General features: G+C 41.8%; 1 protein-coding gene across 1 annotated transcript in view; it reads right to left on the bottom strand.

The window, feature by feature from the left end:
- Positions 1–17,153, bottom strand: part of MED13 (mediator complex subunit 13) — a 55,058-nt gene extending 37,905 nt beyond the window's left edge. The window contains exons 1-3 of the mRNA XM_061368390.1: positions 16,774–17,153; positions 14,607–14,841; positions 1,349–1,517 (exon numbers count right to left, since the gene is read on the bottom strand). Coding sequence (XP_061224374.1) covers positions 1,349–1,517; positions 14,607–14,841; positions 16,774–16,839 — 470 coding nt within the window. The 5' untranslated portion in view covers positions 16,840–17,153. The remainder of the gene's footprint in view (positions 1–1,348; positions 1,518–14,606; positions 14,842–16,773) is intronic.
- Positions 17,154–17,481: the final 328 nt, after the last annotated feature.

Raw genomic sequence — 17,481 nt, 5'->3', positions numbered from 1 at the left:
AAGCACACAATTCCTTCAGTTATTTTCATCAAGCATGCTGACCTTCTGAAAGAAAAGAATCAGAGTCTCCAGATTAAACAAACACTGCTATTTTATTTTAAAAGCTTTCATCAGCTTTGCCGGTTGCTGTAGAGCACTTTATAGAATTACTGTAAGAGATGCCATGACATAACTAATGCTAGTTTCAAGAGGCAATTTGGAAAACCAGTTCCTCAAATGAGGAAAGCCCAGACTGTGCCAAGACAATACTGGCCTAAATAGTTAGAAGTAAACTCTTTACTATTGATTTACAGCAACAACACACAGAAGAAATGGATGTGCAAGAACACCCAAGAGAGGAAACATTTGCCCTGACCAGTGGGGAGAAAGAGATGCCTAGAACTAAAGGATAAGTTTATACGTAAATTAAAAGCAGGAGTTCACAAGTACTAATAGAAACACACACAAACATGTGCTTCTGCTTCTTTTGCTCCAAAACTGCTCTGATATTCTTTCAAGTTTAAATTTATTGCAGAAGATGCCAACAATGGCCAACTCCACACCCAGAAAGCAAAGCCACTGATCTCAAAATTTCTTGCATGCAAGATTTAACACATACATAGACACACACACACAAAAAAATACACACAAAACCCCACCATCATCTAAGCTTTAAATTACTTTGTATTTTAAAAGCTGATTTGGGAACAGCGATTAAACTTGTTCCGGCTAACCTAGTTTTTATTCATTTCATTACTTATTGCTAGGCAACATAGACCGTGTCAAACCATGTTAGAACCATGAGAAGAAGTCCTTCCAATTTAAATCAAAAATTCTCTTCTCGCCCTCCTCCCCCTCAATGTGGAGGCCACATGTGTTCTTTTAACACCAGCTTTTCCAGACACAACCTTCTTTCTGACCAGGAGCTGACATTTCAAACTCTTCTCAACATCTCCCAGAAGATGCAACTTACCCAAACCTCATGTGGTGCCTATAAATAGCTTTCTATACGCCACTTGCTCAAAGAATGAGTCTTAGTATTTACAATGAGAATAAGTCCCAGTCACTATACTGGCAAGTCCAGAACAGGTATCCTTTTCTTCCTTTCTAGAAGACTCTAGTTTTTTGTTCCAATAGCCCTATTACCCGTGGTCTGTATATGGGTACCACAAAAGACTGCCTTTAGTATTATTCCTAAAGAAGTTTTGAAGAACTCCAGAAAGACAGAAACCCAAGAAAAAGCAGAGATGCAGAGATCCAGATCCCCAAATAAACTATAAACAGAGTTCTCTTCATTAAATATTTCTTCTAGCGTGAAGCTTAAATAAACCCTATACCTCCTTTAGTACAGCAACATAAAACATCCTACCTTTTGTTTATAGGTTTTTCATCTTTCTCATAAGGCTTCACAAACCACTTCCCAATGCGTACAAAATTCCTGTTCATCAGACACCTCTCCAACAGGTTGTGAACGGCTTTGAAAAGCAGAGTGCGACATTCGTAAGAAAGTCCATTCTCCCAAACACCATCTTCCTCTTCTACAAGGCAAAGGGGAAAAATAAGTTAGCATTGAATTCCATCCTGTTATTTCATGCACACATCACAATGTCCTTTTCTCTCCCACAAGGCTTTAAGACATTCACAGCATAACATGCAACCAAAAAAACACTGTAACATTCAGATAACTGCTCACTTCATAATAGTATAACTGCTAAAAGTATATAAGCTATAAAAATAACTCATCTCCTACGAGAAAAAAGATACAACAGCAATTTGCCCAGAAAAGGAACAACCAGCAGCAGTACATTCTATATTTCAGCCTGCAAGATCACTGTATACTGACCTGTCTGCATAGTGGCGCATATTTTGGGTAGTCTGAATTGCTTATCCTGAAGAGTTAGCTGACAATTATGCTTAAAAATTAACTGCCCAAACTTTTAATATATATTCACTGTCTTTAGCTACCAATGACTGAAAGCTGGGCACAAATACTGATCAACTGACCCTCAATGTTCAACAATTTGCTAGAGGGGAAAGAAAAAAATACCCAGATTCAGAAAACTGGTAAGAACTTCTGGAAGAGGACTCTCACAACTGCAGTTCTTCTCTTTTATTCAAAATAAAAGAGATACTAAAGCAGGATAGTCCTGCTTTCTGATCTATACATGGAGAAAAACAGCAAGCAGAAAGACAAACCCCAGCTCATAATGACAGGATTCTGAAGTTGAACACCAAGATCTTATGTGCCCCACAAATCAGACCTAGGCATGGAATCCAACTTACACTAGGCAAAGTGATTTACCAAATTGGAAAGCAAGATTCATTACAAGGAGCTGTAATCTCTTTAACCACTCTGGCTCGTAATCAGTGTTTGAACACAGTTTATGGGCCCCAATAGTATACACAGTGGTCCAAAGAACTACAATGGCATTACAATTACATTACACAAGTAAAATGAGAGACATTTGAAAGTTCCTGTAGTATCTCTCTGTATGTGACATCATTCACCATTCCCAGCAACACACTAATACGGAGGATAACATAGGCAAATTCAAGTTCTTATCCTTAAATTACTGGCAATCAGGTCTTAACTTTCTGCCTACAATTCTCTGTACATCATCTTTTACATAAATCCCTAAGGATCTGCTATGGGTCTCCTTGGACTAACCTAGCATAGTTATTCTTATAATGCCACTTCTTTTATGCTCCAGGTAACAGCAGAGACTAGAAGACTGTCTGACATAGATAAGGAGACATATTTTTACTCCAGTCTCCGGACAGTCATGGAATAATTTAGGTTGAAAGGAACCTGTGGAGGTCACCCGCTCCAGCCCTCACTCAGAGTTCAAAGCTGCTCCCATCCCACATTCATTGCCCCTCATGCCTTCTCCGTGCACCTCCAAGAATCAAGGCTTTGGTTCAGGTTTAGTTCCATAAAACAGGTCTTACAATGGCAACCTGTCCATCCACCTCTCTCCCTCACAGAGGATTTTGGTTGAAGTAGCTTTCCACTGGCTTGCTCAATGACCAGAAAACCTCAGTAATACAGACAAACCCTTGCATTTTAAATCCCCGTTGGAAATAAGCCCCTTCACCTTTATCTGGGAGCCACCTACAAGCTTAAAAGGTTGCAATAGTGTTAACTAAAGTCTCAATATCCTTAAATTAGAGAGCATGTAGAAAACCTAACAAACACCTAAGAGTTTTGCTTAGGAAAAAAAAAAAAGTATGGTTATTACAATATACAATATTAAGACAAAGATTAAAGAGAAAGGTATTTCTAGATGCTACTGCAACAAGAACATGGTGGCCATATCCATGTATTGCTACATTCCACACAAGTACATTTCCACTCAAGATCAGCACTGCGAGTTAAAGACACAATAAGAGTAAACAGACCTGCCACATAATTTACAAATGAGGTGTGCATCATTACAGATGAATCATTACATGAAATACTTTTCTGGTAAAGACAAGGAAAAGCAAGAAATCGCATTTCCTAAACAGTAGACTTCACCACGAGTTTCCCACTCAACTACCCTACTGCAGTTTTGAAGTTCAGCTAAAACCTGGGTTTAAGAGCCTAAGTTTACAAGATTGATACAGAAACTCACTAAAGAAACATCATACAAGAAGCTTGTAACAAAAAAGCAACAAAGGTGCAAGGTCAAAGGGTATAAAACGTTTGAGCCAAGAGGACAGAGTTTTCCCCAGCTCAGAGATCCCTAGCAGTACACAGCTGAGCAGCCCTGTCCCTGCACCACTTCTGTCAGCACACACTGCTCAACTGGTGGCAAACAAGTAGCACAACAGAGCAAACATTAACTACAAAGCTTAATGATATTGGACTTTAACTGCACAATAAACTCCACACCATCTCAAAGGTTAAATAGTTGGTTTCTATATGGCACTCGTCATTTAGAAAAAAAAAATCAGTCTGAGAACATCCCCAGCATCCATTACCCACTGTAAGAGGAAATAGAGCTATTTCCAGCCTTTATGCCCAATTGTGTTTTGACATACTAGTGTATCAAATAGAAGAAATATGCTGAAATAGCAAAGATAGTGAAGCGTGATTCAAACCTTCTATTTTGATGGTCATCCTGTGGACACAAAGGAAAGGTTTCAATTTTCTGAAGACACCACAAAGTGCCAGGTATTTCATTTAGCATTTACGGCTGTGCTGACAACCAAATTACAAGCAAAAGTTTACATGCAAGAACTTGCCACAAGTTGGTAGTTCTTAAGAGCTCTCCTAGCTTAGTGTACTGATGAAACACTTAGCTCTTAGATGAGCGTATTACGTGGGGAAAACACAAGGCATTAGATGAAAACTACAATGAAACCCCTAGCATTTACGAAGACAGCATGATGTAAGCCTGCCGCATCTTGCTATAGAAAGGGAAGGTTAAATAAAACGACAGTTAAAGATATCCTCATTTCAAAACATTGCTCAAATTCATGCAAAAAAAAATAGCAGTGAGAGTTCTGTGTCTTTTTGAAGTCTATTTAGTCATTCTCCCCTCCCCTTTTTTTAGTGTGGTGGATGGAAAGAGAAATATGACATCTGCTCACATCTCCCAACTATTGTTTTCCTCAATTCACATTGTTGTTTATCAACACAAGAAAAACCCTCCTACTTAATAGAATTGTACAAAGTAAACCATTTCTAAAGAAGAGGAAGATGCACTTTTGTCCTCTAATCTTTCTTACAGTAACTTGAAACATTCAATCTGGTAGTGATAACAAACCAAAATAAGCTGCAGACTCATTTCAAGAAGGTGTTAAGCCACAATTTCTCTTTACACCAGTGGCATCCACAAAAGTGCTTTGGCAACCTGAAGGTTACAAATATTGTATTTTTGATCATTTGCCTTAACTGTCCAAGCTCCTCTGCAATATCACAGTATCACAGTATGTTAAGAGATTGGAAGGGACCTCAAAAGATCATCTAGTCCAATCCCCCTGCCGGAGCAGGAACACCTAGATAAGGTTACACAGGAACGTGTCCAGGCGGGTTTTGAATGTCTCCAGAGAAGGAGACTCCACAACCTCCCTGGGCAGCCTGTTCCAGTGTTCTGTCACCCTCACTGAGAAGAAGTGTCTTCTCAAGTTTAAGTGGAACCTCTTGTGTTCCAGTTTGTACCCATTGCCCCTTGTCCTATCATTGTTTGCCACTGAGAAGAGCCTGGCTCCATCCTCGTGACACTCTCCCTTTATATAATTATATACACTAATAAGGTCACCCCTCAATCTCCTCTTCTCCAAACTACAGAGACCCAGCTCCCTCAGTCTTTCCTCATAAGGGAGATGCTCCACTCCCTTAATCATCTTAGTTGCCCTGCGCTGGACTCTCTCCAGCAGGTCCCTGTCCTTCTTAAACTGAGGGGCCCAGAACTGGACACAATATTTCCAGATGCGAAAAGTGGCCAGGACAAGGTGGGAATAGGGGAAGGAGGACCTCTCTCGACCTACTAACCACCCCCCTTCTAATACACCCCAGGATGCCACTGGCCTTCTTGGCCACAAGGGCACAGTGTTGGCTCATGGTCATCCTGTCGTCCACCAGGACCCCCAGGTCCCTCTCCCCTACACTGCTTTCTAACAGGTCGTTCCCTAACCTATACTGGAACCTGGGGCTGTTCCTGCCCAGATGCAGGACTCTACACGTTCCCTTGTTATATTTCATGAAGTTATTCCCTGCCCAACTCTCCAGCCTGTCCAGGTCTCGCTGGATGGCAGCACAGCCTTCTGGCGTGTCGGCCACTCCTCCCAGCTTAGTGTCATCAGCAAACTTGCTGATAGTACATTCAATTCCCTCATCTAAATCATTGATGAATATATTAAATAATACTGGTCCCATTACCGACCCTTGAGGCACTCCACTAGATACAGGGCTCCAACTAGACTCTGCCCCATAGACTACAACTCTCTGGCTTTTTCTTCCTTGGGCCGCCGCAGAGTCACCTCAGCTGCCGGATCATTGCAACCACACTTCCTCAATTTAGCTGCAAGGATGCTGTGGGAGACTGTGTCAAACGCTTTGCTGAAGTCAAGGTAGACCACATCCACCGCTCTGCCATCATCCATCCACCGTGTTATTTCCTCATAAAAGATTGGTCAAGCATGACTTCCCCTTGGTGAAGCCATGCTGACTGCCCCTCATAACCCTCTTATCCTTGATATGCCTTAGGGTGGCTCCAAGGATGAGGTGTTCCATCACTTTCCCAGGAATGGAGGTGAGGCTGACTGGTCTATAGTTACCCGGGTCCTCCTTCTTGCCCTTTTTGAAGACAAGAGTGACATTTGCTTTCCTCCAGTCCTCAGGCACCTCTCCCGTTTCCCAAGACTTGGTAAAGATGATGGAGAGCGGTCTAGCAATGACCTCCGCCAGTTCCCTCAGCACCCACGGATGCATCCCATCTGGACCCATGGATTTATGGATGTCCAGATTGCTCAACTGGTCTCTAACCCATTCCTCATCGACTAAGGCAAACCGCTCCGTTGACCTGTCTTCATCTGAGGTCTCAGCGGTACAGGGCTCTTCAGGACTGCCTCCGGCAGAGTAGACAGAGACAAAGAAGGCATTCAGTAACTGCCATCTCTGTATCTTCTGTCACCAGGGCACCCGTCCCGTTCATCAGCGGGCCAACATTGCCTCTGGTGTTAGTTTTATCTGCCATGTATTTGAAAAAGCTCTTTCTGCTGTCCTTGACCCCTCTCGCCAGCTTTAATTCCAAGGAGGCCTTAGTCATCCTAGCTGCTTTCCTACATCCTCTAGCAGCAGCCTTATATTCCTCCCAAGTGGCCAGCCCTTCCTTCCATGACCTGTAAACTCTTCTCTTCCACTTCAGCATACCCAGCAATTCCCTATTTAGCCACGCAGGTCTCCTGACCCTCTTCCTTGACTTCCTACGTGTCGGGATGCTCTGATCTTGAGCTCGGAAAAAGCAGTCCTTGAACATCAACCAACTATCTTGGGCCCCTTTACCTTCAAGCAGCCTAGTCCATGGAATTTCCCCTAGCAATTGCTTGAAGAGGCCTAAGTTTGCCCTGCTAAAGTCCAGGGTTGCAATTCTACTTGCTATTCTACTGGCCCTACCACACAAGATCCTGAATTCCACCATCTCGTGGTCACTGCAACCAAGGCAGCCCTCAACCTTCACTCCTTCAACCAGACCCTCCTTGTTAGTGAGGATGAGATCCAGCAGCGCACCTCTCCTGGTTGGCTCATCCACCATTTGCATGAGGAAGTTATCATCCATACACTGGAGGGAACCTCCTGGACTGCGGCTGGGTTGCCGAGTAGTCCTTCCAGCAAACATCAGGGAAGTTAAAATCCCCCACGACGACCACGGCCTGTGACTGTGAGGCCGCTCTCAGCTGCCTGTAGAAGGCCTCATCAACTTCCTCACCCTGATCCGGTGGCCTGTAACAGACCCCCACAACAGTATCGCCCCTGCCAGCCTGCCCCTTAATTCTCACCCACAGACTCTCAACTCGCTCATCATCTGTCCCCGGACAGAACTCAACGCATTGTAGCTGCTCTCGCACATAAAGAGCAACCCCACCACCCCGCTTGGCTGGCCTGTCTTTCCTGAAAAGGACATAGCCCTCCATGACTATATTCCAGTCATGTGAGCTGTCCCACCACGTCTCTGTAATTGCCACCATGTCATAATCTCCTGACTTAACACAGGTTTCTAGCTCCTCCTGCTTATTTCCCATGCTGCGCGCATTGGTGTACAGACATTTCAGGGAGCAAGCTGAGCACACCAATTTCACCCTAGGATTACAGGAGGCCTCCCAGTCTTCATCAATTCTGGAGTGCTGTCCCACTGAGGCAAGCCCAGCTACAACCCCATCCCCCTTCAAATCTAGTTTAAAGCTCTCCAAATGAGCCCTGCTAATTCATGGCCCAGCATCCTTTTGCCTCTGTGCGATAAACCTTTCCCACATGCCAATGTCCAGACTGGTGCCCTATAAAACCAGCTGTTATCAAAGAATCCAAAGCCCTGCCTGCAGCACCAGCCTCGAAGCCAATTGTTTATGGACTGAATTTTCCCATTCAGTCCCACATCATCAATGGAAGATGGAAGGAGTGAAGAGAAGATCACTTGAGCCCCAGAGTCTCTCACCATCTGCCCCAAGGCCCTGTAGTCTTTCTTCATCCCCCTCAGACTGCGGGAAGCAGCTTCCCTCTCACCCGTCTGGAAGACCAGCAGCGGGTAGTAGTCTGTCGGGTGCACCAGGTTGGGGAGCGCCCTGGTGATATCCCTGATCCGGGCTCCAGGCAGATTACACACTTCCTGTGATGAGGGTCAACTCTGCATATCGGGCCCTCTGTTCCTTTCAGAATGGAATTGCCTACTACAGTGTAATATACTGCAATATATTAATATATGCAATATACTGCAATATATTAATATATATTAATATATAATATATGCAATATACTTTCATGACAACCATTTAAAAAGTTATACACATGTCATCTCACGCTAACAAATTCAGTTCTCACTCTCTTTACACCACTTATCAGGCAAAGATTTTTCCTTAAACAAAGCTTAAAAATTCTCAGGAAGTGAAGAATTAATGGAAACAATGGCCAGGAAAAAGCAATTTTCATACACAAAAAACTTTCTCAGACAACACCTCCTTGATGTTACCACCATCCAGTTTTAATGACAGGGTTGTAGGAGGCTATTTGCTTTCAGTACTTTTATGTTCTACTTTACATTCTTCGCACAGTTTACCTGAAACATTGAAGTTGATTTTTACTGATTATGTCCTCCTGTCTGTCTGGTGCTCTCGAACAAGTGTGTGGTGAGGCAGTTCAGAAGCATGCTCAGAGTACAAAAGCTTTACAATTTTTAATGAAAAAACAGTATCTTTAAACTTTTCCATTTAATTAAAGTCAGATGTTCTAAATCATATTTGTTGCCAGATATGGTAACAGATCTTTAGCCAAATGTATTAATCGAGGATTGCCAACAAACAAACAGACCTTTGCTGAATGGATAGGCTTTTTTTCAAGAAAACCAATTTTAAATTTCTTAATCTATAATGCAACAGATAAATATACCATATCAAAAATGCCATTTTCAAGAAGATTTTTAAAGAAGTGGATTTTCCCCCTTTCTCCTTTAAACATAGCTGGCCACATCAGCAAAACACCAGTAAGCACCAATTCTTGAAAAGGCTGAATATGTTTACCATACCATTAAAAGTATCTTCCTAATGTTCAATGAACCTTTGCACAGGAACAGATCACAGTCAAGCCTCCCATTTGGACCACAATTCCTCTCCTCCTCCCCCAGTTACTTCCATTACACAGAGGAAAAATCCATTCAGTAGTATCACGACTGAGACGTGTCTTTTATAAGTATTACTTACCATCATAGGCTTCCTTTCTGTCATCATTTGACACCATGCCAGTTATAGAAATAGACTGATGCAAAACTGATTTATACAATCAAACTTCCTATATAAGCTTCAGATTACAGGGGAAGTATAATGAACAAAGCATGAAAGTGCTGCTGTATACAATATTGTAACAGCCTGACAGAAACACTCCAAGTTACCTATTTTTAACAGATTTCAAAATTCAAATAATTAAGATTAAATAAAATTGCTCAGTCCCAGAATTACCCAGTTAACCTACTGAAAAATAATTGAGGGCCTATATCCCTTATGAAATAAGGGAGAAGCATCAGATTTTGCAAGGAAAAAAAATGGGGGACACAATACAATTCAAACATACCAAGTTAAGAACCCAAATAAGACAAGTTCAGTTTGTTTCTAGTACAACTGTAGCCGTTACCTACATTCATTGAAAAGAGCCTTGATCTAAGACTTCAGATATCCAAATTAGTTGGAAAATTTCATCAACTGAGAAGGAAGCCAAAACAGGAGCTACTGGTCAAAACACCATACCCAAAATACTCAGCACTCAACACCAGAAGTTAGCTTTTGCAGTGCTAGCCCTTTACCAGCATCACATATATAGGTTTTCTCTACCCAGCAGAATATTTTTCTAAATACTGAAAATTTCAATGTGTACGCTTTTTTGTAAGTGTGTGGCCAGGCCCGTTTACATGGACAAGAGGGTAACAGCCTTCCTTCACTATTTCTTGCATGTAAGTTTGGCTGGGTTGCATGGCCACAAGAAAAGAAAAGCTGAAAAATTTTCTAGCTAGATGTGCATAGGAAAATACTCAAAGACAGCAGGGAGGAGGATATTGGAACATGTATTTCGCTTACATTGCCCTTTCACTTACTTTCCACATATATTTCACTTGCACTTAGCATCAGATGTCAAGTGACAACAGCCATTGCTCTTATTTATACAAATATATTATGCATGTGACATTGTAAATACAACCAACGTAATATGATGCAAAATCCTCATTTACTGTGACAAAGTACTGTGACAAACCAATACCTTACTCCACAGATACTTCACATGCATGTTGGTTAGGAAAAAGAAGTTAAACCTCACCTTTGAGCTGGTACTCATACCGGGTGACACACAAAGACTGCTTCGGTCATTTTTGCATAATGTTTATCAGTAGTTGTGCTTAAATAGCCACATCTCTAACATGGAACACTAAAGAAATGCTAAAGCATCACTGCACAGTGAAGCAAGGAACATTCATATCCCTTCTTAGTACAACCACTGGAACATACACAGCCATGACAAGACAGGTTGACATAAACACACCGCATTATATTAGGTGCAATATTTTTAAGAAGGAATCCTTTCGTGAAGGTGGGGTTTGGTGGTTTTGTTGGGGTTTTTGTTTGTTTGTTTTGGTAGGAGTTAAATGGTCTCACAAAGCCAATGTTATTTAAAAACAAAAGGCAAGCCACTGGCTGAAATATTTTCAAAGCTCCTTTTGCCAGCTACTTGCAACTGGCAGGTTTTTCTGCAGAACCCTGGGTATGATACTGGCTCATACTCTGGTTTCCATTATATTAAAAGTAATGAGACACTCAGTGCTGCCATAAGCACAAATCAACCAATTCACAGGTTTGTTTGGAGATGAGGGTTTGATCTATACTGCACACATACCAATAATTACCCAACAGAGAAGTCTCTGCTGGTTTTATCATACAGTACCCACAGACAAGCATCAGTATACAGGTCTTTCTCCTTTCGAGCTCTCCTACACACCCAGCAAAGACCTAAGGCTAGCCTTATTTTTATACATTTATCCCTGGTAGAAGCATGAGGAAAACTGGCAAACAAAAACTTCCTTGTATGAGAGGTACAAGGAAAACTCTAACTTTTTTAAGTAAATTAACAATATTTAATATGCACCAGAATGAAGAAGGCACATCTTGTAGCTCATTATATAAAAGATGCAGTTTGAAGGTCAAAAGCATACAGAAGCATTCCCCTATCCAAGCATTAAACAAATTGTAACCATTTCCTTGGGGCTATGTCTTGTACATAATTCATCATGTTCTCAGGTCTGAAATCATCTTCTGCCAATGTAAAAAACAAAATCCAAGTGTACAGGTAAGCACTTTCAAGCAAGAAGCTATCTGATAAAATAACTGCTGATCAGGACAGTGAGAGATCATTGCCTTCTGAAATCTAAAGAAATGTCCTACTTTAAGGTTTGAGTTGCAGGACTTACTATAATCAAGCCTCACTGTTACAACAAAAACATAATCTTTGAGGTTGTTAGGGGATAAAATAACATTTCACTAACTTCTGCCTGCCTCTAGCTATGTTGGGGTACAAATAGACTTATGTGTTTTTTGGTATTACATACAGCAAAGAGCTTCCCAGGGAAAGAAAAAAAAATGATAGAGTGAAGTCAATATTACTGATCAATCAGCATCTCTGAACAAGTCTCCTTTTGACATGCCCCCAGGCAACAACAATCCCCAACCATCAACAAGACAGCTACCCAAGGCTTAATACAAGAACTCAGATATAGCCAGGGCAAAGAATTAACTTGTTCTTAAATGTACAGGCTGAAGAGACAGACACATCATTTTTTCTCTTTTAATCTGGTATGCAGAGATGGTACACCCACAAAACTGTATGCTCCCTTTTGAAGTGATCTTGGGACAAAAAAATCCTTGAAGGCTGCCATACTTCAAATCCCAGAGGGTTGATAACCAAGATGTGTTCCAGACACTGAACGTCCATTGTTTGCTGAAACTACATATCACCAAAAAAAAGTCAAAACCTGTCAAAATACTGACCTCTCCTTAACAGGCAGCGTTTCATACCAAACAAAGCCAGAACCAAAAGTTACTAACATTGCTCTGGCATCTTTCTAACTACAGCTTCACCTACCTCGTAGAAAAGTTCTAAATGAGGCAGCACCTTAACCTTCAGCAGCAATGTCCAATTAATTCCACAGGTAACAAGCTTCTCCTAAGAAGTGATTTATCTTTCCCATTGAAAATGTAACAGGCAATCATTGGGAGAACAGGGCAATGGGAATTAGGAGGAGAAATTGTCCACCAATGAAAAAAATCCATTAAGTCTGTGACAAAGGTCAGATAACATTGTTTGGGTTCAGCCATAATTCTTCCTTATATGAGGTTCACACTAAATTTTGTGTAAAGGAAAAAAGCCCAAGTGCAGGCACTCTTCAGCCATCTCCTCCACAATCTAGCTGGTTAATATCAACTTTATAATACAGCCAAGAAAACTAACACACTCAAAAAGACTATAATGTCTCCTTTTAATTAAAAGGAGACAAAAACATGCCTGCAAAAACCAAGACGTCAGACACGCTGAACATAGACAATAGGTAACAGTCTCCTGAGTGATAAGCACTGACGTAGAAAAACATCTAAGAGCCAGACATGTGGAACAGCTCTACTGAAGTGCACATGCTCACAGGTGACCTGAACAAAGAAAACACACAAAACAATTGCAAAGACACAGCTGGGAGACTAATCCTCCACTATCTCTCCCTTATACCCTAAGAGAGGTTAAGAGCTGATAAGTAGTTAGGATGATACGCGCTTAAAGCGTAATGCCATAAACGCATAAACGTTCAGCTACTAAACACTACTATTCTCAAAAGGTACCTCTATACTAAATCACTAGCAAATAGATTCAAGAGAGAATGCAAAGCTGGTCAAACAAATTATTTTGGTGGCCACATAGTGCAGAAATGAACCCTCCAAATGGCTTAACTTTTATTTGATCTTCCACTCAAAACATAACGTAACATACTTGTTGCAATCCAATCCCACCATACAACAGCATACAAAATCTACAACAGATAACTTTGTGCGCAACTGTTGGTCTTTGCTCGTGGCAGGCCCAGACCAAAACCAGCATTTAGTCTAAGTTACACCTCAGTCATAAAGAGGATGTTCCTTGCAGGTCAAGACTGAGCTTATCCATAAGGCAAAATGAGGAAGCCTTAAATACACCAAAATACCAAGTAACCTACAGTAGAAGTGCCATTTAAGACGCAAAGTTGTAATGCCAGGACAGACAGGAATACAATCAACATACCAATCTTTGAAGTCAATTATCCAAAGAAATAAACATCATTTTAGTGAGGCAATCGTTTTTCACTATTTTTGAAAGAAAATTCCACACAATACAAAACCGCTTCAAGTCAACTTCCCTGGCGGTACTTCAAATACGTATTTGTTCTTCAGCTTATCCACAAACACAGACGGCATTAACAATTTCTGGTTACCAGGTCACCAAACCTTGGTCTCATTTTACACTTCAGTAATCTGAACACTGTACATTATTTGAAAGGAAAGTGGAGTGAAACGACTTTTTTGTTTTCCCCTAGAATTAGTACAGTCTCACCACTAGACTTACACAGTTTGAAAACCTAACTTCATCATCTTACTGATAAGCAACTGGGAAGCCACCTACTAACTGGAAAGCCATCTACCTTGGGAACTGAGATCACCAAGTAAACATTTTCAAAACAAGGTGCCAACTTTGAAGTACAACATTACTGAGAAATGTAAATATTGTCAGTCTTTCAAAAGTCTAAGTTCGAAAGCAGGTACAAGTTCAGAGCAGTGGGAAAGGCAGGGAGAGAAATAAAAATACAAGGTGTAGAGATTCCTACACTTGCAAACAGCCAGTTAGTTCCAGATGCTGTCTTTTGAGGGCTTCTCACTGATGATTTGACTTCCAATCGAAACAACTCCATAGGTTCAAAAGTTGCCCAGATCTCTACCATTCTTATTACATAATAAAATGGGGTTTCACTATTTGAATCTGAAAGTTCTAATTGCCCAACAAAAGGAATCTTATCAAAACATGTTTAAGACATCACTTGTGAATCACAGGCACAGCTTTCGGCACAGCTTTCTTGTGAAGAAGCTGCCAAAAATCATAGGCTTGTTTTCAGAAGAAAAAAGTGGAGAACAAAAACTTGTTTCTTTAAAATATAGCAGTCCAAGATGACCTAAACACAGACAGGAGCTGCTGGAACACTGTGCTGCCATAATAAACTGGTGTCGATTGCAGCAATAAATTTATCTTAACTATAGACAACAGTCCAGTGAGTACAGATTTTCTAAGGGCTGGCAACAGATTATCTAAGGGTGGCAGAAGACAGCCCTGAGTAAAAGCATCCTTTCACTGACCAAAGAAGGTATTAATTTCCTCCTACCTGAGAGATCATGATGAATAAGGTCAGCAAAGTTGGGGTCATCACCCCACCAAAATATCCATAGCTCCCTGCGTCCCGGTCTCTGGTCTCGGCGCCAAACACTGAGTACATCCGCCTTCAGACAGCGGCTGAAGCTGCTCAAAATAGGGTCTTCTTCCGTGACCGGGAAGAGAATCGGGGCAGATGTTGGACCCTGCCATACATATCGCTTCCATTTAATCCCAGTTAGATCAGCCTAAGGGAAGGAAAAGAACAACTGGTCAGACAGTGGGGTAGGTACACCTCCAACAGAAACATCCTGCTATGACAAGATGATGATGATGGTGGCACAGGAAGAGGCAGGTGGAAGGAAAAAGGAAGGATTAATACAGTAAAGTTTTTAACAGAAACCATACTTGTTGTGTAGCTTAGAAGATAAAACTCTAAATAATCAAGCTCCCCATTTTAAAAGCTCCTTCAATAACCGCAACAAAGCAAGAGCTGTTTAAAGCAAAGCAGCATTAAGATTATAGAGAGAAAAGTGTGACTTGATTTAAAATAAAAAAGTGAAAGACAAGAAAATAATATATTTATTTGCAGACTGCAACTGTCCAATCTATTAAACACGTCTCTTAGCAAAGAACGCCTTCCTTTTTGCTCACTTATGCATACACCAGCTTTTCAACCCAAGATTACTCTAGGGAAATAGATAATAAAGTAAATCTAACTCAAGCATACATTCTTCCAGTCATCTAGTACTTTGGAAGATAGCACAAGTTTCTTCATTGTAAAAACTCCCTGTATCTCACACAGGTATACTTATTTTACCAAAAGCTATCATGCTTTCATTCCTCACACCGCATTTTATGAATTTAAATCCTGGTTTTACCATTGAATTACATATCAGGGTTGTGTCGGTGTTGATTATGATCCACTAAATCCTCTTCTAGGCAAAAATTCATTTGGCTTTACAAAGTAAGAGAGTTACTACTATATGTAACAGGAAATAGACAATTCCTGGTGTATCTACAATGCAATACCTCACTAAGTTTTACGCTAAGCTTTTTCACATGAGGACAGTCATCTTAAGGCATGTAGGGGAGGCACTGCCCCCAGGGTTCTTCAGGTGAAGTGAGCAAATGCCAGCCTACCTTGTTCCAAGAAGTCACTATTTTTTAATTCCCAATATGACAACACACAAAACCATTGCTGCAACATTTAAACCTAACATGGCAGCCTTCCTGTCTTCAGGAGAACAAGCTATTTATGCCAAAGTTACTCTGTAACAGTTGATACTTTAGGAAGACTCCAAGACTTAAAATGTACTGCTGATACGGAGCCACAGGCCTGGTGCAGACATGTTCAGGCTGTCCAGGTTCCCCTCCACCCGAAAATATTAGTACCACAGCTTGGCTCAGGTTTTTACTTATAACAACCTCCAGAATAACAAATACCAGGCAGCCAGCTAAGATCAGTTAATTTGCATTAAAAAGCAGATGAAACAGCTCTGCACAGCCACCAGAAATTGCATCACAGCCCAGTTACATCAAATTTACTTTGGGGGCTACCAAAATCAACAATGTGAACGATTTGATACTTGGGTTAAAAAGAAAAAAAAGACTACAAAATGGTGCACAACAAAACACAAGACACCACTGCTTCACTGGGAGCATCAGCAAAAGCAAACCTCCAGAACAAGAAGAAGCAGTAAAAGAGATCACTTTGAAAGCTAGGAAGAACGGCGGTTTCGGCTCAATTTCTCTGGGATGTCACGAGTGGGGACATGAAAGATAAAGTTCCCCGAGACGTGGGGCTGAAAGGAGAAGGCTCAGATCTCCTTACCTCCTGCGAGAAACAGCTGGCTCAGAAGCAGAGGTAGGAAGATGGGGAGAAAGGAGGAAAAGTTGCAGGCGAGGAAAGGGAAAAGGCGAGTTGCCGGGAGGATACTCTCCAGGAAGAAACCGGAGGGAGGGGCAATGCGAGACAGACAGCGATGGAGGGGGAACCAGAGGGGCATGGGAGAGTTGGCTGGCTCCAGGCAGGGCCTACTCTGAGGACTCATCCAACAGAAGCTATGCTAAAAATGGCTGCTTTGCTTCCACTACCCCTTCCTCCCCTCCCCCAAACCTCCTCTCTCTCCCACCCCGTGTCTACCCGTGTGTGTGTGTGTGCCGGTGGCCGCACTTACCAGGCAGAAGAGGTTGGAATGGCAATCCTCCAGGCTGGCCCCGTTCGGCACGAAGCAGGAACTCATCCTCACAGCCACAACCCACACGCCATTATCCCACAGCCTCCGACAAGAAAGAAAGAGACAGACAGAGAGAGGGAGACAGACACCGAGAGGGAAAGGGGGGAGGGGGGACTCTGCACACGCACAAATAATAATACAATTAAATAAGGGATTTACATAGGGACACACAGGCACGCGAAATAGTGGCAGGATAAATAACCCGGGAGGAGAGCGGTACCGGAGAGGGGGTAAAAAACAGATCTGAAAAAAAAAATAAAAATGATTTAAAAAGAAAAAAATTAAAGGGAAACTCGGAACGTTTTCTCTCCTTATGGATAGTAAACGCGGGGGGGGTAAAACCACCGTGGAAGGGGAGAGCAGAAAGAGGGAGGTGGTAAGTAATCCAACGACGGGAGATTAAGATCAAAATCCTCCCTGTTCCTCTTGTCTTCTCATTCGCATAAGGAGGAGAGGGAGAGGAGGTAAGGTGAAGGGGTAATTGATCCAACAGGAGAATAAAACCGGGGTAATTAATCCAGGGGGGCTAGGGGTAAAAATCAGTTGACATCCCTCCTTCCTCTCTTCTCAGATGCCAAGCAGGAGTAGTAGGGAACAAAATAAATAATCCAGTGGGGGTATTTAATCCAGAAACCTCCCTCCTCTTCC

Source organism: Neopsephotus bourkii, unplaced genomic scaffold (assembly GCF_033783945.1).
Source record: "Neopsephotus bourkii isolate Nb327-2 ecotype Australia unplaced genomic scaffold, CSIRO-AGI_Nbou_v1 NB_140, whole genome shotgun sequence".
Taxonomy (NCBI): domain Eukaryota; kingdom Metazoa; phylum Chordata; class Aves; order Psittaciformes; family Psittacidae; genus Neopsephotus; species Neopsephotus bourkii.
Note: the sequence above shows the minus strand (reverse complement) of the source record. Positions and strands in the feature narration are given on the sequence as shown.